General features: G+C 39.2%; 2 protein-coding genes across 3 annotated transcripts; one reads left to right on the top strand and one right to left on the bottom strand.

Moving 5' to 3' along the window:
* Positions 1-1,254: 1,254 nt before the first annotated feature.
* Positions 1,255-13,146, bottom strand: LOC311295160 (uncharacterized protein). Of its 2 annotated transcripts, XM_084416383.1 has the most exons (5): positions 12,226-13,146; positions 6,580-6,909; positions 5,445-5,777; positions 4,972-5,123; positions 1,255-4,165 (listed from the first exon to the last, which is right to left on the bottom strand). In XM_084416383.1, the coding sequence occupies exons 1-5, from the start codon at positions 12,275-12,277 to the stop codon at positions 4,148-4,150; spliced, it is 885 nt and encodes a 294-aa protein (XP_084272509.1). In that variant the 5' UTR covers positions 12,278-13,146; the 3' UTR covers positions 1,255-4,147. The 2 variants fall into 2 exon arrangements, with proteins under 2 accessions (XP_084272509.1, XP_084272508.1); XM_084416382.1 differs by lacking the exon at positions 12,226-13,146 and having other exon boundaries at positions 6,580-7,242.
* A 997-nt stretch (positions 13,147-14,143) lies between these two features.
* Positions 14,144-21,936, top strand: LOC311294764 (uncharacterized protein; the record flags this gene model as incomplete). The annotated part of the gene is made up of 6 exons (XM_084415793.1): positions 14,144-14,176; positions 16,363-16,510; positions 18,858-19,151; positions 19,283-19,387; positions 19,511-19,572; positions 20,388-21,936. The coding sequence occupies 6 exons, from the start codon at positions 14,144-14,146 to the stop codon at positions 20,427-20,429; spliced, it is 684 nt and encodes a 227-aa protein (XP_084271919.1). The 3' UTR covers positions 20,430-21,936.
* Between the last annotated feature and the right edge of the window lie 914 nt (positions 21,937-22,850).

A 22,850-nucleotide genomic window follows, 5' to 3' on the forward strand; every position in this document is an offset into this window, starting at 1 on the left:
TGACTATCACTATCGGGCGTTCAGCCCGTGGTAAGACCTTGCTTTTCTACGGGCCAGAGTTTCCCTAGAACAAGTGTCCAGGAATGTTGTTGTCGCAAAACAGATGCCTCCACCACTGGCTGGGGTGCCGTGGTCAACTTGCATGCAGCCTCTGCCTCCTGGGCAGGACCTCGACTGCAGTGGCATATCGATTGCCTCGAGTTAATAGCAGTATTCCTTGCCCTCGGTCGGTTTCTCCCATTGCTGCAGGACGCATATACTTGTCTGGACGGACAACACATTGACCATTGCGTACATCATTCGCGAAGGTTGTCTATGCTCCCGTCGCATGTCGTATCTTGCCCACCATCTCCTCCTCTGGCTTTTGAGCTCAAATGTGCAGCTGACGCGCTCACAGCAGCTCACACTCCCAGGAGAGTGGAGGCTCCACCCCCAGTAAGGTCGCTTAAAGGCGCTTTGGAGTTGCTCAGGTGGACCTGTTTGCCACTACGGACACGTCCACGTTTCTCAGGAATGGAGCACCATGGCACCCGCGTTAAGACTTCTAGAACCTCTACGTGTGGTCTCTGGAAAGGACGCAGAGGTTTTTAGTGGCCTACCCTCAGTGGCAGTAGACACTCTCACTTCAGCTAGAGCCCCTCTACGAGGCGCGCTTATGCTTGGAAGTGGAACCTGTTCATTGAATCGGGCTCTTCTCACCAGGAGGACCCCCATAAATGTCCAATCAGAGTCATTCTTTCCTTTCTGCAAGAAGGGTTGGAGTGAAGGCTGTCTCCCTCCACCCTGAAAATGTATGTTACTGCTATCATCTTACATCACAACGCAGTAGAAGGTGAGTCGGTGGGAAAGCACGACCTGTTAATCAGGTTCCTGAGAGGAGTGAGAAGGTTGAACCCTCATTGACCTCGCCTCATCCCCTATTGGGACCTCTGTCTTACCGGCCCTGCAGAGAGCTCCCTTTGCAGTCATTTGAGATTCATATCCAAAATATAAGTAATACAAATGTTAGTAGTTAACTGCATGAAACAAGTTGACTGTTGATTAACCAAGCTCTCCATTAAACGACCCTAACAGCCCTAAAATTGAATAAAATATAAAATATTATAGACACTTCATATTTGATAGTTTTAGATGATAATTGCATTTAACAGATTACACCTTCAATAAAACATTTGCAATTGTTTTGTAAAAAGTGTTTTTTTATGCATGTTTGGACTGAGTTTTCCCTGCATTTACACTGTTCTGACCAGCAGGGGTCACCAACAGTGAATCATTTTGTGAAGCAAAATGAAAAGCTTTGTTTCTCCCATCATAGCAACAGATGGCAAACTGTCTGAGGCAGGACATTGTGAGAAGAGAAACCTCCAAATCTCTGCTTGCTGTGCTTCTTTGGCAGCAGCACAGAGGAAAACAGAATAGAGAGGGAGAGAACAGACAATAAAATAAACTCAGCCGCCCATCGATCATGACATTACAACATGTTGTTGACGTAACAACAACCATTATAAAGTTGCTATAAAGTAGCATCAGTGTTGAAATCATTTATAACGCAATGTATTATATATTATATATATTATAACTTATATTATATCAATATTATCAACAAAAATATTTTAAATACATACAGATTCCAGCCATTATGAATGAATTATGTTTTAAATAAAATGTATCACATATTCATGCAAAGATTTTCAAGGTCATTTCCTTGTTTCAGAAAAGAAAACCATCCTCTATTAATTCTATTTACATATTTACAATGAGCGCCAGAAAAAAAGAAAAAAAAAATCTAAAATTTGGGACAAGAATGTTGCCAAAAGAAAAAGTCTAAAGCTAAATGCTAGACTGAACAGAGTATTTAAGTGAAGGCAATCGTCTCAAAACAGTGATAATAGTCTAGAAGACAAACACAAAATACAATATTTAAAAAAAAACAATCACATGTCAATCTTAACACAATAAAACAGCACCTCATAAAATGTCACGTTATTTTCACAACTTCAGGTATAGGAAAACGGAACGTTGCACATTTCAACGAACGAGTCTATATTTCTACCAAATAAAGACTTTAATTTAATTACAATCTTTTATCAAGTATACAAACATTTGTATGTTACTGTATTGCTGTAACACTCCCGACAAACGTCACATCAAGTAGGCCTATGTTTCAGGTTTAATGCCAGAGACATTAAACTTTTAACAGTCTGTATCATATATGCATTCAATTACAGGCATTTATCAGAATAAATACATTTAGCAAAGTGTTTTACCAACTTTTAAATAAATCAATGAATTTCAAAGCTTATTAAGGCTGGTTTTTGGTTCCAGTGTAGCTGCTGGAGAGTGTTTTCTGATGAAGGTAGATAAGTACGAGTTAATGTTAGTGTTTAAACCATAAATATTAGCAACATAATTACGTCACACTTTTCCAGGAACAGCAACAATACCAGTAAAAACCCCTACAGAATCAGCAGTGCAGAATGTCCTTGTTATCCTGGTCATAATGCCCGCCTTGAGGTAATTGTAAAAAAACATATGCAAATAGCCCCGCCTCCACTCATTCATTTACACCAGCTCACAGATTCTCTCTGCCAACTTGAGGTAAACTCTGCACAATGATATCGCTCTCTACAACGTCAGACACATAAGGGTCATTTATGATTCGCCTTTTGCTTGACTATTGTCAAACAGCTGTGTTACTAATGCTACACAAACCATGTTCCCGTTCGCATCTCAGAGTCAGAAAGCTGCCTCAGTATCCGTACAAACGCTTTGAACAACTCAGAACATCAGTGGAGAACGGCATATAATTCATCGTAACATCATAATATACATCATACACCTGCTATATTGCTAAATCTATTTGATTTTTCCTATCTACAGTAAAATATACTGGGACAACCTGTCATCTCTCGAGACTTCCCTTCTAGTTTGGTGTTAATGATATGCTAAAGCCCGCCCGAGCGTTGATCTGATTGGTTACAAGGTAGTTTGTGACGTCAGAAACACCAGCGATTTCAAACCGTGTTTTTGAGACTGTCTTTGGTTCACTGCAGTTTTAAGGAGAAAATACTCAGCAATGGTGTTGACTTATGAATTTACACATGGTTTGTCTTAAAGCATATTAAAGACACCACATAGACATATTAACAACATTAAAAGCTGCATTTTAAATCATTATTTTTTATATATATATAATTCTAACAAATCATTTTTGGATGTGATATTTAAATTGGTATGTAATAGGTGAAATTTTACTGGTATTGGTACCGACTGCTGAAATCCTGGAATCGCGACACAGTTACTCCGTGAACGAAGAGAGTTTCAGCTGATCATCTTTACTTTACTAGTAAGAAGTTTAGGAACTCTTTACAAGTGAAGTTGTGGAATCTTTGACGGCTAACATTGCAAGGATGATTCTAAACTAGAACTGATTTTGGAGAAAATTCAGGATGTTACAAAAGAAGTGCAGCGTACTAATAACCGAGTGAAAGAAGCGGAGCAAATAATCCTAGTTCTGAAAATGCGGCTACTGGGACTGAGAGTCGAGCTATACAGATTGAAAAGACGATCGCTTCCCAAACCGAGTGATTAGATGATCAGGAAACAGAGGGTGACGTCGTAATTTGAGGATCATTGGCCTTCCAGAGAAGACAGAGGGTCTGGCTGTGGTTAACTTTACGGAAAAATGGATTTAGCAAGATTTTAGGAAATTTTAGGATAGCACGCATTGCAATTTATGCGCGAAAATGAGTTTAGTAGTGTTTAGGTTTAGTAGTGGTGTACTGTATGTATCTAATCTACGCTTGGCTAGGATTAGTGGTGTGGAGTGCGTGTGTAATAAAGTGCTTATCATACGCACGCAAAAACTCATTTTCGTTTATAAATTGCACGGAAAACAATGCATACTATGCATTTTCATGCGATCAGGCTGGGAGACAAAGCACAGGCAAGTTAAACTGGAACAAGCACACAGGATTGGCACCATAGGGCCAAGAGGTATAACTTTACTCATTTCCTAATTCTCTTCAGTGTCCCTTTCAATGAAAGTATTAACCAGCTAAACTATGTTTTACTAGCAGCCTCAGCCTGAATCTGAAGTATGTGTCCTCCTCCTCACAGATCAGGTGGTAAGCAATCAGGAATCAGATCAGGTATCATCACCCTCCTGTAAGAAAACAGATTCACAGAAGGTTAAAGTGATGAGATACACAACAAACACAAACACACTACAGACTGAATTTTGTTTTTTCCTGTTGCTTGTAAGAGGTTTAAATTTCCTAAATATTGTGTCAAAACACTGTCATAAGATGCATTACATATTTTGTGCTACAGTAATATAAACCTGAAGTATTATGATTTCAATATCACATTGAAAATGCTTAAAAAATTCTGTCATCCTATACTCACCCTCATGTTGTTTCAAACCTGTATGATTTTCTTTCTTCTGCTGAACAGATAGGAAGATATTTAGAAGAATATCAGTAACCAGACAGTTTCTGGTCTCATTGACTTCCATAGTATATATTTTTTTTTTTAGTATATGTTTTTCCTACTATGGAAGTCAATGAGACCAGACACTGTCTGGTTACTGACATTCTTCTAAATATCTTCCTTTCTGTTCAGCAGAAGAAAGAAAATCATACAGGTTTGAAACAACATGAGGGTGAGTATATGATGACAGAATTTTTATTTTAAAGTGGAGTATCCCTTTCAACTGTTGTATTGGCGTTTTATAATAAGACTGAATAAAAATAATAACTTTGGTAGTTATTGGTGTTTTTGATTGTTTAGTTGTTTCACTAGTGAATATTTGCTTCTGTACTATTAAAAAAGATCACTTTGAAGTGTACATTTCTGCTACACACATAATTCTAATAATATAAAAATATATTCATACCACTGTTCTTTTAAAGGCATTTTTGCCCAGTAAATTTCTTATATCTTGTTAAATCAGCTGTATGTAATACTTACTCTCTGTGGTACTGCTGCATGGCTCTTGCGGTGACGATAGTAAATCACAGCAGCAGCAGTTACAACAGCAAACACCAGCAGAACAGCAACTATTCCTGCTACAGCTCCTGAAGACAAACCTGAATCTGAAGATAAACCTGAACCTGGAACAGCTACAGAGAAACAGACATTATTACGAGAGTGAATGATACTACATCCAGTATTTAACAAAACAGTAATGATTTAATTGATAAATGACACCATAGCAACAGCAGTTAAAACAGCATCAGCACTGAGAGATCAACTGGAAACACTGTTCACAGGAAAACTGCATTTTCATGGTAATAACATTAGTTAAAGTGCCATTGAGTCAAAACTTCAGGTTTTTAAACAGTCCAAAAGCCAACATTTATTGGGTTGACTTAAAAATACTGAACTGTTTTTTTAAACTCCTCCAAGGAAAAATGCATTGAAAGATTGAATTATACACTCACAAGTGACAGTACGATTGAATCTCTTCACACTAGTGATGCTGAAGCTGCTGTTGTTGATGATGATCTGTAGTTTATAGAGTCCAGAGTCTGTGTTTGTGGTGTTTGTGATGGTCAGAGATCCAGTCTGAAGATCCAGCTTCAGTCTGTCTCTGAATCTCTCTTTACACTGAACATCTGTACAGATCTCACTCTGATTTCCAGTGATTTCAGCGACGAGAATGTCATTAAAATACCACGTCATCACATCATGTGTGTTTTTTATTACACCAGGATCTAAAGTAACAGATTCTCCCTCGTTTCTCTTCACTTCATCTATTTCAGCAGCAGGAACACCTGAAACACAAACCGGAGGATGGAGGATCTTTTGCTGATGAAAAAAACAACAACAAACCCTCCACAACATGAAAGAACTGTGATCATGAATGCGAATGCACAAGCTCTTTCTTGACTTTCACTCTGAAATAGAAAGTTTGTGCTTTTAAAGCAGATTTTACATCCTTATTTGATATCAAATCCTCATTTAAACATATAATAATAGAAGTCAGAGATGGCATGATTATACCTGACATCTCTATTTGAACTCAACTGAAGCTTCCTGTGAAAGCTAATATATTTATCATCAAAGGTCTTTATAGTTATTGTTTTTGTGAGAATGGGCCTTTAGTTTTATATCAAACTAAGCTATTTAATGATGTAAAGTGAGATAATTCTATAAACTGCACTTGTATGTGTCCAAGAGTGTGAAGAATGTGTAGAATGTGAAGTTTTAGCTCAAAATACCCCACAGATATGTTTATATAGCATGTTAAAATTGTCACTTTTTGAGTGAGTAAAAACACACCATTTTGTGTCTGTCCTATAAATGCAAATGAGCTTCAATAACGCAGACACACACTGAAACCTGGAGGAATGTCGTGTAGTCCCTACCAGCTGTTTGTTGTATTCCTTAAAAAGCCATTTCTTCAAAAGAAAATATCTCCATTTGCTTTGAACTTTGAGCGCTGTAACTTTGCAGATGTTGTTTGTGCTCACACAGCAACATTACACACTAACTAAAGTTAGAAAAGTGAAATCATAATCAACCACCCCTTTAAACATTTATAAACTGTATTTAAACATTCATTAAATGACTCACCAGTGACAGAAAGACTGAAGATCTTGTCACTGCTGCTTTTGCTGCTGATGATCTTCAGTTCATAAAGTCCAGAGTCTGTGATATTTGTGATGGTCAGAGATCCAGTCTGATGATCCAGCTTCAGTCTGTCTCTGAATCTCTCAGTACCTTCATTACACTGAACATCTGTACAGATAAAACTGAGATCTCCACTGATTTGAGCTATACGAGTGTCCTTAAAGTACCATTTAATATCATCTTGTAGGCTTGTTTGAACACCAGTGTGAAGAGTGACTGAATCTCCCTCTATCACTGACACTGACACTTCATCTGATCCAACACCGAAAACACCTGAAGAAGAAACACAAGCCACACAAAAATATACAATAGTGCTGTGAATTTTTTCTACATATGACGATTTTGATTTAAGAAATATGTCTGAATAACTTTCTGACTGTATCTTCCTAACCCTTAAAGGTCCCGTTCTACGTGATCCCATGTTTCAAACTTTAGTTAGTGTGTAATGTTGTTGTTAGAGTATAAATAATATCTGTAAAATTATAAAGCTCAAAGTTCAATGCCAAGCGAGATATTTTATTTAACAGAAGTTGACTACAAAAAACGGCTCGATTGGACTACACCCCTCTACTTCCGTCATTAGTGACATCACCAGAACCGTGTTTAGACTAACCTCCACCCACAGGAACACAGGCGTATTGATGGCGAAATGTCAACAGATGGTTGATGTTTATCTATAATCGGATACCGCAAAAGTTTAATTCGAAGTTGTTAGTTTGCTCTGTCCATTTCACCACGGACTGTTTTTCTAACCTGGGATAATATCAAGCAGGCTTCTCTCAGCGTTTCATACTGACGAAGGGGACAATTTCAACTATATTCCAGCAAGCGGTAAGTACAAGTAGTGATTTAATATGGAAGTAGCGATCAACTTCACATCGTTTCTCTTAGTAGGATGAAAATAATCTAACTTAAACTGTGATTAATATACAGAAAGTGATCAAAGAACAATCCCTTTCCAATCGTCCAAGCTGTCAATCACACAGCGCGAGTTTATGGACACTTGCCAACACTCGTTATGAAATCAATGATGCTGTTACACTGCACAACAAAGCTCTTACTGTATTTATATACCTCATGTTTGCATTGGTGAAATCATTAGTGAGTGCAGAAACTGCGTTGCAATGATAAGATCTTTTTTTTACGCGATCAACAGGCTGTCATCTGCTCAATGCTCATCACTGCAATTTTTTATGTGACTGAAAGAGATCTAAATACTTAAAAAACTTCTCACGATTCGTTAATCCCGATAGCTGTAATAGTAAAAACGTATAATAGCTGTAATAGTAAAAGTTTTCCAGATAGTTCCACATGTAATGCCAGATATTTCATATGCAAGCATTTCAGCCAATCACAGCAGAGGGCGTTTACACTGAAGTCTCACAGCAGACACGCCCCTTCAAACAGAGTGTTCAAACCAGGGAATGAAATCAGGCTAGGAAATATGCCTTTTATTTCTAAATTTTAAAAAAAATTGATCTAAAAAACATACTAACATTATAAGGGCACCCCTGGAAACATGATAAAATAATAAAAATAATCCATGGAATGGGACCTTTAAGACCATGATTAGCTTGTTCAGGTGTGTTTTATTAGGGTTAGAAACCTTAGTGTTTACACAACACCTTTTTCAACTAAAATCATAAAACCTTTTATGCGTTTTGGACGTTAGTTTACACTACAACTGCGTTTTGGGTGCCTGAAAACACAAAGTTTTGAAAACGGTATCCGTGTAAACAGCAAACATACGAATCTCTGAAGATGATGACGTCATGCACATGCGTATTACGTGTTCAGATAGTGTTTCATCGCCATCTAATGGCCTGGTAGCAGAGTACTTAATCGGTTTCACGGATCCGTGTGAATGGGGATTGTTTAGACAATGGTTTCGTCTGGCAAAGACTGAGCTTCTCGTCCTCCCTGCCAATTCATCTCTACAGCACGACTTCACTATCCAGCTAGATTCATCATCAATCACCCCATCAAGGTCGGTCAGAAATCTTGGAGCAACATTTAATGACCAGCTGAACTTCACAGATCACATTTCAAAGACAGCTCGATCATGCAGGTTTGCACTGCACAACATCAGGAAGATCAGGCCTTTCCTAACTGAGCATGCAACACAACTTCTCGTCCAGGCCCTGGTCATTTCTAGGCTTGACTACTGCAATGTTTTCTGGCTGGACTTCCATCATGTGCAACTAAACCTCTGCAAATGATCCAGAACGCTGCAGCTCGTCTTGTCTTCAATGAGCCCAAGAGGGCCCATGTCACTCCTCTGTTCATCTCTCTGCACTGGCTACCTCTCGCTGCTCGCATCAAGTTCAAGGCATTGACACCTGCTTACAGATCTGTCACAGGCTCAGCTCCCTCCTACTTTCACTCACTCCTACAAACCTACATCCCTACCAGAAGCCTACGATCGGTCAACGAGCGACGTCTCATGGTTCCATCACAGAAAGCCACAAAATCACTTTCCAGAACATTCTCATTCACAGTTCCATGCTGGTGGAATGATCTCCCGCCAGCAGCCATATCACCCTGTAGCCCAAGACTGGTTGCCCACTGAAGCTAAGCAGGGCTGAGCCTGGTAAGTACCTGGATGGGAGACCTCCTGAGAAAACCAGGTTGCTGCTGGAAGAGGTGTTAGTGAGGCCAGCAGGGGGTGCTCACCCTGTGGTCTGTGTGGGTCCTAACACCCCAGTGTAGTGACGGGGACACTATACTGTCAAAGAGCACCGTCCTTCGGATGAGACGTTAAACCGAGGTCCTGACTCTCTGTGGTCATTAAAAATCCCATGGCACTTCTCGTAAAGAGTAGGGGTGTAACCCCGGTGTCCTGGCCACATTCTACCCATTGGCCCTTACCAATCATGGCCTCCTAATAATCCCCTTCCATTGAAGTGGCTCTATCACTCTCTCTCCTCTCCACCTATAGCTGGTGTGTGGTGAGCGCACTGGCACCGTTGTACTGTGGCTGCCGTCGCATCATCCAAGTGGATGCTACACACTGGTGGTGGTTGAGGAGAGATTCCTTGATATGATTGTAAAGCGCTTTGCGTGTACAGTAGTACATATGAAAGCGCTATATAAATGCCTCATTCTATTCTATTCCCTACAGCCATCCAGAATGCAGAATCCCTGACAACATTCAAAAGACAGCTGAAAACCCATCTCTTCCGTGAGCACTTAACCTTATGAAGGGGGTGGATTGGAATCCACTGCTGCTTCAATGTATATGTAATGAGTGATTACAATCAAGGTATTAATCAATATTTTTCCTTCTAAATATCAAATGAGCTGAATGACTTCTCTGGAGATTTTATTTTGTTATTGAAATTACCAGTGTGATAACTGAAATGTTATTTTCATGTATTATTTTTGATGTCAGTAGTTGATATCTGAATGCAGTAACAGTGCTTGCTTATTTATCCCAGCTTCCAGAAATTAAATAGGAACTGATTTTGTGTTTGAGAAAGGTCTTCAACATGTTAAAACACATAGGGGTCATTGAAGTCTATAGTTTAAGGGACCATTTGTCAGTTAAAGCCTATATTTTCCATTTAGACCAGAGTGTCCTATCCTGAGAGAAAGAACTTGTTATCTTGATGTTTTGAGATGAGATGAGACTCTTGTTTATAGTTAGAGTCTGGCCAAATCCAACCTTGGAAAAGATGTGTGTCGGTGTGTGTGTTAGTCTTCTTGCTTACAGGTTAAAGGGATACTTCACTTTTTTTGGAAATAGGCTCATTTTACAACTCCCCCAGAGTTAAACAGTTGAGTTTTACCGTTTTCGAATCCATTCAGCCGATCTCCGGGTCTGGCAGTACCACTTTTAGCATAGCTTAGCATAGATCATTGAATCGGACAGGACCATTAGCATCTCTCTCAAAAAAATGACCAAAGAGTTTCGATATTTTTCCTATTTTAAACTTGACTCTTCCGTAGTTACATCGTGTACTAAGACCGACGGAAAATGTAAATTTGTGATTTTCTAGGCTGATATGGCTAGGAACTATACTCTCATTCCTGCATAATAATCTGCTCCCATACCATGAGTCCAGCAGGCGAAATGATATGACACAGCGCCTGAAAATAGGTCTAATAGGTTAGACAAACTTAGTCCCGGTCTCTCGTAAATCTCATAAATCTCTCGTCTCAGGGGGATATGAGGGTGGAAAGCATGGTACTTTCTACATGGTATTTTCTACTAATACAAAGCTTAATGCTATATCCTGAAGTATCCCTTTAATATTGTGTGTTGCTACCTGGATGATCAAAAGCTGCAAATGTTCACTGATGCTCTAGGCAAAAAAAAAAAAAAAAAAAAAAACACAATAAAGGGATAATTCACCCAAAAAGTCAAAATTAGCCCATGATTTACTCACCTTCAAGCCATTCTAGGTGTATATGACATTCTTCTTTCAGATGAAAACAATTGTAGTTATATTAAATATAAAAATGTCCTGGCTCTTCCAAGCTTTAAAATGGCAGTGATCGGGCTGTATATTTTTTGAAGTCCATCAAAGTGCTAGGCTGGATGGCAGTCAAACTTAGCCCCGCCCACAACATTTTTAGGTCGGGAAGTTCGGTCTGGACTTGATCCGTTGTGGTGCTATTATGTCCGAACAAAAGCTGTTCGGACCAATCAAATTAACAGGGTGGGCTTTATACGATGATGGACAGATGATCAACAGTAACATAATCATCCATGTCACCAACGAGTGCTTGGGTTGAATTCGTTTACAACTAAGATGACTGCCGCTGGAGAATTGAGATTTCACGAGTTCACACTTACAAATAAGTCAGATAGGATAAATGCATATTTGGCGTGCTGTCCGAGGAGAGGCTGCGGGCTCGGTATTCGGCCCTAAGCCAAAGTGGATGGATGCAAAACAGAAACAACCACTGCCATTTTAAACCTTGGAAGAGCCAGGACATTTTTTTTAATATAACTCAGATTGTATTCGCCTCAAAGAAGAATGTCATATACACATAGGACGACTTGAGGGTGAGTAGATCATAGGCTAATTTTCATTTTTGGCTGAACTATCCCTTTAAAAGCCAGTGGGTGAAAACCTTTGAATAGGAGGATTGGAAATTGTTCTTATTTAATTTAAAGATCTTATTTTTTAGTACTGCCCAGCAGAAGTTACATAAAGTACTTACAGATTTTACAGAAGACAAAATAAGAACAATTTAATCCCCTACCCTGAAAAGTTTACTGTAAAATTTTGACCTATATGTAAACATTTGTTGCCGTGCTAAAATAAACACAACATGTAATCTATGATCTCTCATTTATTTATTTTTTAAATTATTTATATTTTTCAGATTCTGCAAGGTGTAACTTATGACTTCAGCTATTAAGAGAAACAAAGTGCTATATGCTGATAAAATATTATAGAGCTGAGCATGTATAAGCAAAACAGGAGAGAGATCAGTTAACAGGTGTTACACCCCATTCTGTGACTTTAGGCGATAGTAACCAGATCCATAATCCCAACAATAACCTGAATCCCTCCATCTCTCCAACGTCTACATTCACACAAACACCGGAAGAAAGATTGTAACAAGCAAAGGTCTTACCATTGTCGAGTAAAAACAAGATCACTGCGAGCAAATTAAAGAGAAACTTCATTTTCCCAACTTTTTCCCTCAGAAAATGAATGCAGATTCTGATTCATTGGAGACGTAGTTCTTTCGCTGTGTATTCCATTGCTTATTCCTAACTATCAGGAAGGCAGAACTCAGGTGAAGAAGAAGAGGGAAAACCATGAACAGAGTCCTGATGGAAAAAAGATAGCGTCTCCTTTTGTCCCATGCGCATCTAGTGATAGATATTTAACTATACTCAATGTTTTAACTACACACTCTCACTTTGGGAAGCATCATTCTTATTTAATTTCACGATTCACTAGTTCGACTGCCCATTCAGACTTGAAGGTTAATAGTAAACTAACCTGTTTAGGCTAGGCTACTATTAGTCTCCCTCCCCACCCCCACTGTTTAACTCCACACACAGAGAGAGAGAGAACACAAAACAAACGCCACCTGTCAACCAATGCAAATAGGGGAATAAAAGCTAGGCTTTGTGTTGCTTAAGATAGGCAGGATATTTCGGACCCTTTGGATACTTTTGCACTGAACTCCAAAAGATCTCCAAACCGATATTCTGATAAATAGGCTGCACAAATGAAAGAAGCATACATAATTGCAAGTGCAAACAGCAAATCTAGTGAAACGGGGGAAAAATATTCCGATCATCAGTCAAAAGGAATTGTTGTCCAAACCGGTTGACCAGAAAAACTTCAGGATAGTAATTCATAATAAAGATGAAACATTACTAATATCAGCAGTACAGGCTTAATTCAGTACCTTTACCTTCCTACAGTATTTCTTGTAGGGGAAGATATTTTTTCATGTAAAAATACATTAATTGGGTTTATCTTCCACAAAAGTGTAAACATTGAGCCTCCCCCAGCACCATCTGTGCTGCGCTTCACACAGATCTGTCGGCCGATAGCATGATTTTGTGGTGTGTGTGCTTTAACAGGCAGAGCCAGACAGTGTCAGCCTCTGTGGTTACAGACGTACAAGACAAAATTAGCTGCATTTAGAGCTTCAAAGATTAAACAGGTCATAAACATGTTAAAGCAAATGCAGCATTATGATGAAATGTGCAATAAATGGATGCTTCAGTATCAAACCACATCATCCTGTTCATAGTGTTTTGACGTGTACAGTGTAGATAGACTCAAATAGTTGTGGTGCCTATGCAATGTTTGAGTTGGAGGTGCAGTGTGTTAAGTCAACTAAACTGAAACTGAGTTATTAGATAAATCTGCTACACCTTGTAAATGAGTCCTGTTGTCCTATACTGTACCTGCTCGATCACTGGTAGATGCCAACTGAAGCAGGAAAGAGGAAGAACAGAAGGAGAGAGAGGTACTTCAGTGAACAGCGATATTTCAACTTGTTTATGAATACTGTTGTTTAAAGCCAGTGACACACCAACACACAAAGCTGAGTGTGTTGTTGCCTCTCGTCGGCTGCGTCTCGGCTAGAAAGCTGTGTTTGAACACACCAAAATAACTAAAGGCCCTGATATACTCACAGCGAAACTCTTTCGAAATACGTGACCAGAGATATACTGTAATTGAACATCTGATGCCACCCACACTGCTGAGAATGATGGTTAGATGAATATGCAAATATGTGCTGCGCGCTTCTCTCTAGATAACATAAACATACATACAACAAAACTGAGAAAACAGCTACCATTTTAATAAAGCAGAATAAAAGCACCTGATTATCATAGCTTTCATGTACAGTAGCTTAAACAGCAGAGTGTTGGTGCTTGCAACACCAAGGTCATGGGTTCAATTCCCAGGGAAAGCAAGAATTGATAATAATGTAAATGTGTACCTTAAAATGCAATGGAAGTCGCTTTGGATAAAAGCGTCTGCCAAATGCCAAATAAATGTAAACGTATAGCAACGTGGATATGTTTGCACAAGCGCTGCAATTCACCACCCCGGTAAAGTCACGTCACGTTTTTTTATTTAGCACTTAAAAACGAACTCCAAACGAAGATAGTTTTGGCCTGATTTTGTTCGAAATGACCTCACATCGGTTAGTTCTTCGATTTTGTTTGAAGTATATCGGGGCCTTAAAGGCAAATATACTTGTGTATAAATGTCTATATCAACAGGTAACAATAGTCTATATTCACCACTCAGAAAGGTAACCTGACACTAGGTCTGCAGATATACAAACCTTAAACAAAGCAGTACCTGCTAATCATTTTGACTATCAATCATGCAGATTTTTTTAGCCGACTGACTGTGCTACTAGTCCAATAACAATCTGATTATTATGGTCCATGTGAATACAGCTACTGTCTCTCTCTCTTTCACTCACTGCTTACAGCTCACAGCCAAAAAAAGGTCTGGTGTATTATTTAGCGTTTTGTTTAGCTGTCAATATGTGTATACTGTAGCAAAGCTACGTGATTGTTAAGAGTCTAGTTTAAGAGTCTCTGACACTGATTTGACTGTTTTTGATTCAGCACTTTGGCCAACCAAGGTTGATTTTAATTTGGTCAACCATGATCAACCAAGGTTGATAATAAAACTTGATTTAATTTTTAAAAAAATTTTGTGACTAAAAAGCTATTTTGTGAAAGCATTAACTGTGAGATTCTTTGTGAAGGCAGTAACCGTGAGATTCATTAAGCAGGACAGGAAGAAGCTCTTTCACCTAGAAAATAAACACACGTGCACTGAATACCCACACTTCATCTCGGAAGAAAACCCACCACAGCAGGTTTCAGTTTAACTTAGAAGATGAGCTGCTAGAGTCACAATGTGAGGTAGCAGACATTAACTAGACTTTAACTAGACTTTTTTATCAGACTTTTCACTGAACAATTGAAGAAAATGATTCACATGTTTGTTTTGTTCTGTTTGTGCTGGTGGCCTCTGACTGGTGAGTTATTTATTTATTTATTTTTTTGCTTAATATCAGTAACATTCTTCACAGATGTTAATTAAAAGTCATGGGAAATATTGTAAATGGCTGTGATGAATGTAGCTTCATCCAGTGGAGACTTCTCCATTATGGCACTTTCAAATCTCAGGCCAGGCCCAGCTTGCATGACTTGGGATGGGGCCCGGAAATCGCAATGTTTAAATTACCTGATATTTGCAGGTTTTCCCTGATAGTGTATCAATGCATCAGTGATGCTTTGACTAGAGCCTCAAGCTAAATTTTGAGCCAGTTGCTCATGTGAGAGTCAGTGGCCGTTCTGAGAAGCGATCAGACACGAGGTGATCGGAAAGCCTTAGAAAACTGTTTAAAAAAGAGACATGAATGTAGAGCGGAAGCAAACCGTAAAGAACGATGAAAAGTGCGAAGCATGAGAGGGAGAGTTGTGAAGACACACGCCACAAGGCAGGCTAAAGAAATGTGCCTTTTAAATATATAATTAAAGATATTTTTAATATATTTAAAATATTGTATGCTATCAAAAATTAAGCATCCTACGAATGCTTGAGCATCATATGAAGCTCATAGCTTCATACAATTATTGTGATCTAGATAGCAGATGTTTAAAACTCAAGTTCATATATCAGAAGTATCAATCTGTGTAAATCTGTTTGTTCATCAGGTGTGTTTGGTGATTCAGTGTCAGTGATGGAGGGAGATTCTGTTACTCTACACACTGATGATACTGAAATACGTAAAGAAGATGATATACTGTGGAAATTTGGAGCTAAAAAATCTCTAATAGCTAAAATGAATAAAAAGAAGCAAATCTTCTCCACATCTGATGGTCCTGATGGGAGATTCAGAGACAGACTGAAGCTGGACGATGAAACTGGATCTCTGACCATCACAACCACCAGAACTGAACATGCTGGAGTTTATCAACTAGATATAAGTGGAGCGAAAAAATCATCAAAAACATTCAATGTTTCTGTCTATGGTGAGTAGAGACGTCATTTTGTCCAAACATTCACATTCTTGTTTTATTAAATAAATATTCAGCATGAATTAAATTCAATCAACAGCATTTATGGCACTGATTATAAAAAAATGTAAATGCAAAAAAATTCCTTTAATTTTTTTTCAAAGCAAAACTCAAGGTTACGTCAATGGGATTTTTGGAGGACTTAAAAAAAGGCCCTTCCATTAATTATTGTGTTAAACGTTGTGCATCAGGTCTCTTATGAGGCTGCTGAGAGCGACGAGCCGGTCCCCAATCTTAGCGAGGGGGAGCGTGACTCGCCACACTCTGATTCTGCGCCTCATGTCTCTGAGCAGGACTGGGTTTGGGCCGGGTGGTCGACAGCCCCTCCCCTTGAGTGGGGCGAGAAAGGAACTGGAAAAACGCTTACTCATGTCTCTTCACCTCTCATAATCTGATGGCAACTGTGTTAACTGATTCGTCAAACATCCCAGAAGGTGAAAGAGGGGCATTGAGCAGAAGCGTCCTTTCTCAGTCTTTGATGCCGATAGGTTCAACCACAGATGTCTCACTGTGGCGACCAGACCACCATTAAACGGTCGCTTTAGTTGCATGGAGAGACAAATCTGTGGCTCAGAGAATGACTCTTCGTCGATCGAACCACCCGCTCTCAAATCCTTCAACAGGTCAGCCTGGTACAACTGTAACTGTGCAGTGCAGTGCAGCACCAGCCTGACCTGCCACCTGACCCGTCTTTCCCCACCAGTGTAGAGGTTGTTCAGCACGGCTTAAGTGGGGAGGTGGTTTCTTTGATGATACTGCAGACTCTACTACCTGAGGCATCATCGTATAACCGCGTGCATTCACACCCACGCTAACCGAATATGTCGACTTCGAAGGCACAAAGACACGCGATGTGTAAGGTTTCCCCCAATAGTGAGTTAACTCACTATGAAGGTCCTCAAAGAAGGGAGAAGCTGCTGAGCTGGATGTCTAGCGAGGAGCCACAACTCCATCCCTCCACCCCATTGGACGTGCACTCTGCAGTGAGTACCATGTGAAAGAAGGGGAGAGCCCGAAGTTGAGGTCCCTCCTCCTGGCCACCAGACAGAAATCTGTTCTCCAGTCTAGAGTGTTTGGGGGGCTCTTGTTCCCATGGCTTGTCTAAAGGTGTGTTCACACTTGTAGTTCGGTTCGATTGGTTCACTTGGTCCAGACCAAAAAAGGCAAAGGGATTAATTCATAACCTGATTGGTCGGCTTTTATTACTAATTGCCTATTTTAAGACGGAACTTACCGGACATCCAAAACTATGCTGTGTGCTGGGATAAACGCACTCTTTGTTTGTGCGTGGCCTGCATATGATGGTATTCTGACCAGCTGAGAACTCGTGAATAGCTTATAAAATGTGTAAAGGAGTCAAAACAGCAGCAGGAATCCCTCCGTCACACACAAACGAAGATCTGCTGCGAGGATGCCTGTACCGAACTGTGGTGGGAAACATCGCAACTATGACGGGAAAAAACAGGTATTCTTGAGCATTCTGTCCTTATGGGGTCTCATCTTCCTGTTTTTCGTTTGTTTACATGTATTTGGTCCATGTTGCGTTGATATTTCAGTCGAATCGAACCAGGGTTTGTTTGGAAGCTGATCGAGACCCATCTTTTCGATGGCCTCGGTCCGCTTGTTTGGTGGCACCAGGATTCAGATGGCAGCGTTCACACTTATTTAAATGAACAGCACTAACAGAGCAATCGCACCAGGTTTCTTTTAAATCCAACCAAACACAACCTAATGGTAGTCTGGACACTGCATGAGTCACAACCTCAAGTCATTCCTTTCGCACTTTATCACATGAGAAACAAGAGATTTCTCCAGTGTCCTCCCTCTGAGCCGATGAGGTGCCAGGGCATGCTTTGGAGTCCGGCAAAGGGACATCCCGATCTGGAGAGAGAGAGCGGGCAAAAGGGACAGACCCGTCTATTCGCCTCTCGCCCAGAATGACACGCGAGCCCCACAATCGCATTGTGGGTGCTAGCACTTGGAAATAAGCAAATCGAGCACGAAGCACTTTAACTGTAAACGTTTCACAACACAACCATGCTCAAACGCAAGGGCAGCATGCTCTTCTCCCAAAGAAACTAATTTATTTAAAACTGGTGTGTGTCGTATTCAGGCATTAGCCGTTAACACGGAAGCACACACTGTTTACCTTGAGTGACGCTCATTTTTTCTCTTCATGCTGTAGAAGCAAAGAAATTTCTGCACACTGCAAGCTGGAAACTAACTCCTGTCAAGAGAGTGACAGAATGAGTGTAACAAACACACACACTCACAGGACAGTCTATGAAGACAAACAAACCTGAAAGCCGCACATGTTTCACATCTATTTGTAGCCTCTGATGAGCAACGCATTCCAATGGCGTCACCGTCAGAGGTTCAAGCTCAAGGCTGATTTCATTGGTGTGTTTGAACACACTCTTCATAGCCGGTCACACAAAGTGTTCCCATAGCGCTACAATCAGCACAGCATAGAGATAAGTTTTTGAAAGGGAACCGCTCCGTTGTTTTGATGTGTTGCTCGCTTAAAATTGTAAAAATGGTGCAATCATGTCCCACGGTTTGGATGGAACCATGGCGATCTCACATTTGAATATCACTGCCCTAAACACTCACTCAAAACATTGAGTTGGAAATAAGACTTGTGTAGATTTATCAATACTCCTCTTTATTCTCTCATGTTTTCCAGCTCGTCTGCCTGTTCCTGTCATCATCCGTAACTCTTCACAATGTTCCTCGTCATCTTCATCAAATTGTTCATTGGTGTGTTCATCAGTGTTGAAAGTGTGTGATGCGACTCTCTCCTGGTACAAAGGAATCAGTGTATTGTCCAGCATCAGTGTGTGTGATCTCAGCATCAGTCTCTCTCTACCTCTGGAGGTGGAATATCAGGATAACAACACCTACAGCTGTGTGCTGAACAATCCCATCAGCAACCAGACCACACATCTGGACATCAACACACTCTGTCACACATGTGCAGGTACCACAGCACTGATGATATATGTGTGTGTTTACTGACCTGATCTCTGGCTTCTGTTGTAGATCTGATTCAAGTCACTTACATTAATCTCTCTTTAGACATTACAACACAGTCTCCTTCTCCTCCTCCAGTCTCAGTGTCTCTGATAGTGTTGATCTCTGCTGCTGCTGCTGGATCTCTGATGATTGTAGTTGCAGTCGTGATCTGCTGCATCTACAGGAAACGTAAAAAATTAGGTCAGGAGATCAAAAACTTAATGCAAATGCTAAAATATTTAACTTTTATAAGGCAACAATTTCAATATTAGATTGGAAAATGTGTTGTTTTAACATGCATGCATTATGTTATTGTTAATGCAGTTCAGACCCGGGAGAAAAACATGAATGATTCTGCATTGTGTAAACCAACAAGACGAAAAAAGGTAAGATCATTCTGTGTTGCAAGAAGTTGTTCCAGTCAGTTAAACTGTTAGAATTTTTGTGTTCCATTATGCATCACGGTCAGTGAACAGATGTGGATGGTCAACCGTGTTAATTATTACTTTCAGTAATTTTCCTCCATAACAATAAAATATTATTATATTCAATGATTTAAAAAAAAGTCTTAATTTACTCACCGTACTGTTATGAGTTTCTTTTTGGCAATATGACAGCTTTAGTCACGATTAACTTTCATTGCATATTTTATTCCATACAAAGAAAGTGTACTTTACTCCGTTTGCAGTGCGTTTATGCGGTGCGTTTTGCAGTGCTTGTGTTGTTGCAGGAGCAGCACGTGCTCTTTCACATATGCTGCGTTTGCAGCGCGCAACCGATTCCCGGCTGTACCAAAAACATTTATTCACTATTTTTATTTGAAATCCAAAAGTTTTTTATCAGCAACTTTTATAAAAAAATAAAAACGAAGTTGTCACCATTGCGATTCTCTTTGTACAGACGTAGGCCTATTTAAACACAATTTCAACAACACATTTAAAGCAGCTTCTTTATATTAAGTTTATCTCCAAACTTATGCAAATGATGGGCGATACCCAAAGGTTAGGTCACCTTGGCTACAATCAATTAAAATGTTCAAAACTTAAAAACTGCCCAGTCAAACAAATAATTTTACAGAAACTTTATAGGGTCTTGTGAAGCCTACATAAAATTGTATTATAATAATAATAATAATAATAATAATAAATAAATAAAGTATTTAAACTGTTGCTCTTGATTGACTGTCTATTGTTCCTTGCAGAAATCAAAGGAGCACGTGTATGGAAATTTCACCTCACAATAGTGATCAAATTCAACATCTCTGCCAGGATGTTTTTCTTCGGACTCTGTTTTGCTTGCTTCACTCTCATAAGCACTAATGTTATGTCTGAAATTGTGTTGTTGTGTATTAGTTTAATTTAGTGGTGCACAAAAAGCACAGCATTCAGAAACTTAACTAAATGTTCTATTTTTAGCTTAACACACATAGAAACTTTATTACATTTTGATCTCAACATTCGCTGTTCTGAACCACTTGGTCTACTCATATGGAATACATATAGTTTACAGTATCACAGATAATAACACACATGTTCTGGATATTCAAATTCAGCACAAGCACATCATCGCTCTCTGGTGTCCAATTCATAAAATCACTTCTCTCTTATAATAGTGCTACTTTTACCCGAGAGAGTGCGGCTGAGTGCGCTATAAATAAATGTTTCTGTTCTCACAGAGGAAGATCTGAAAATATGAACTAGTGATGGGAGCTTTCGAAACACGCTTCATGAAACTTCGAAACCTTTGTGAATCATTTGTTTCGTATAATCGGGATGCCAGTCTGTCACCTTTTTTTTTCTTTTTTTTTTTTTTCTGCCAAAGTCACATGATTTCAGTCAACGGGATTCCGTGACGTCATAACTGTTCGGAAATTTCAGTGGTTGTCTACATGATTTTTACCTGATCACGGATCGATTTTATACATTTCTATACATTTAATTACACATATGTATAATAAAAAGAAAGAGTTGTAGTTAAAAGTCTCATTGCTCTGATTAACCAATCTCTCCATAAAACAAACAAAACAAGTTTAATAAAATAACACATATAAAGACTCTTTTTATTGAACGCTACTATATAATTTGTTAATTGCCTTTAATAGATTACACCTTCAATAAAACGTTTACAATGGGGTTGTAAAAGGTGTTTTTTATGGATGTTTGGACTGAGATTGTGTTGCATTTCCACAGTTCTGACCAGCAGGGGTCGCCAGCGTGTGGAGATTCGAGCGATTCGAAACAGTGAATCATTATTTCGAAGCAATGGTTCAATTGATTCAAAGTTTCGAGAAGCTTCGTTTCTCCCAACACTATAGAGAGCCTAAGTCCCGCCCCTCCGCTTCCGGCTCATGGGACCTTATTTCGGAAAAAATATGTATGGAAGTCAATGGCGAGAGATAACTTATCTTTTTATTCCGTCTGAACTGTGCCCTGAACTACACATATGATGTTTGTCAATTTAAAGGGTAATTATGATAGTCAAGAAAGTCGCAGTTTGTCATAAAACAGAAGAGTAACGTTTAGTTTTATGTGAAAATCGCTCAATGAACTACATCTCTCGTCTCGCACTATGTACGTCACAAGATCCGTTGCTCGTATGTGTGTATTCTGGCTCAAAACACTCAGGCATGACGGCGTAACGTTACGATTATAATGTAAGACTATAGAAAAAATGACAGACGTTAGCTTCAGTAAAGTTAGCTTCATTCATTGAGAGAAAAGGTATGACGTCGCATGTGCGCCTTCTGGGTTTGTAGTCTCTGTAATTACGTATTTTCACAGTCTTATACCTCAGCAGTTTTACATCAAGCTGCGACTTTCTTGACTTTAAAATGTATCTTTTAAATTGACAAACATCATATGTGTAAATCAGGGCACAATTCAAACGAGATCAAAATATTTGTTGTCTCTCGCCATAGACTACCATACAATATTTTTCCGAAATAAGGTCCCATGGTGGTTGACCGGAAGGGGAGGGACTTAGGCTCTCTATAACGAACTAAGACATCTAACTGATTTCTGCGCTGCCTCATGTTGCCCGTTTATAATAATAACTAACTCAATTAAACACAGATTGCTTTGGTTTATTAGGATAAAAATAGGCTACATATTTCCACAGAGATGCTGCAGTGATAGTAGGCCTAAATCACCCCAGAAGAACAGTAACACATTCCAGCTATAGGACCAGAAGACAGACCTGAAGCTGCAATGATAAATAGGCTACATACAATTATTGTTATTACAGATTGACTGTCTTTGACTCATATTAACTGTCATCACTTTCATTCTCGATATTGAGTGGCGCCATCTGGTGGGTTTTGAATTACAGCAGCTAAAACAGCATTAGCCTACAGCACAATGCAACAGGTTACTTTAAGATCAAGAATCATGTGACATATGTGAAGGTGATAGAGATGATCTCAGTTATGTTTTAATACTGAGTCAGAGCTCACGTTTTTCATTTATTGGGTCGATTTAACTAAATATTAAACTGTATTTTAACATCCTCAAAGGAAAATGCTGTGAATTACTAAATTATAGCCTATACTCACTATGACAGAAACACTGAAGCACTTTAAAAAACTGTGAAATAGTTTGTTTTCTACATAAAGATTGTGAGTAAAGAAATATGTCTGGAATCATAATGTAACATACAAACAAATAAA

This window comes from Rutilus rutilus (assembly GCF_951802725.1).
Source record: "Rutilus rutilus genome assembly, chromosome: 8".
In the NCBI taxonomy this organism is placed as follows: domain Eukaryota; kingdom Metazoa; phylum Chordata; class Actinopteri; order Cypriniformes; family Leuciscidae; genus Rutilus; species Rutilus rutilus.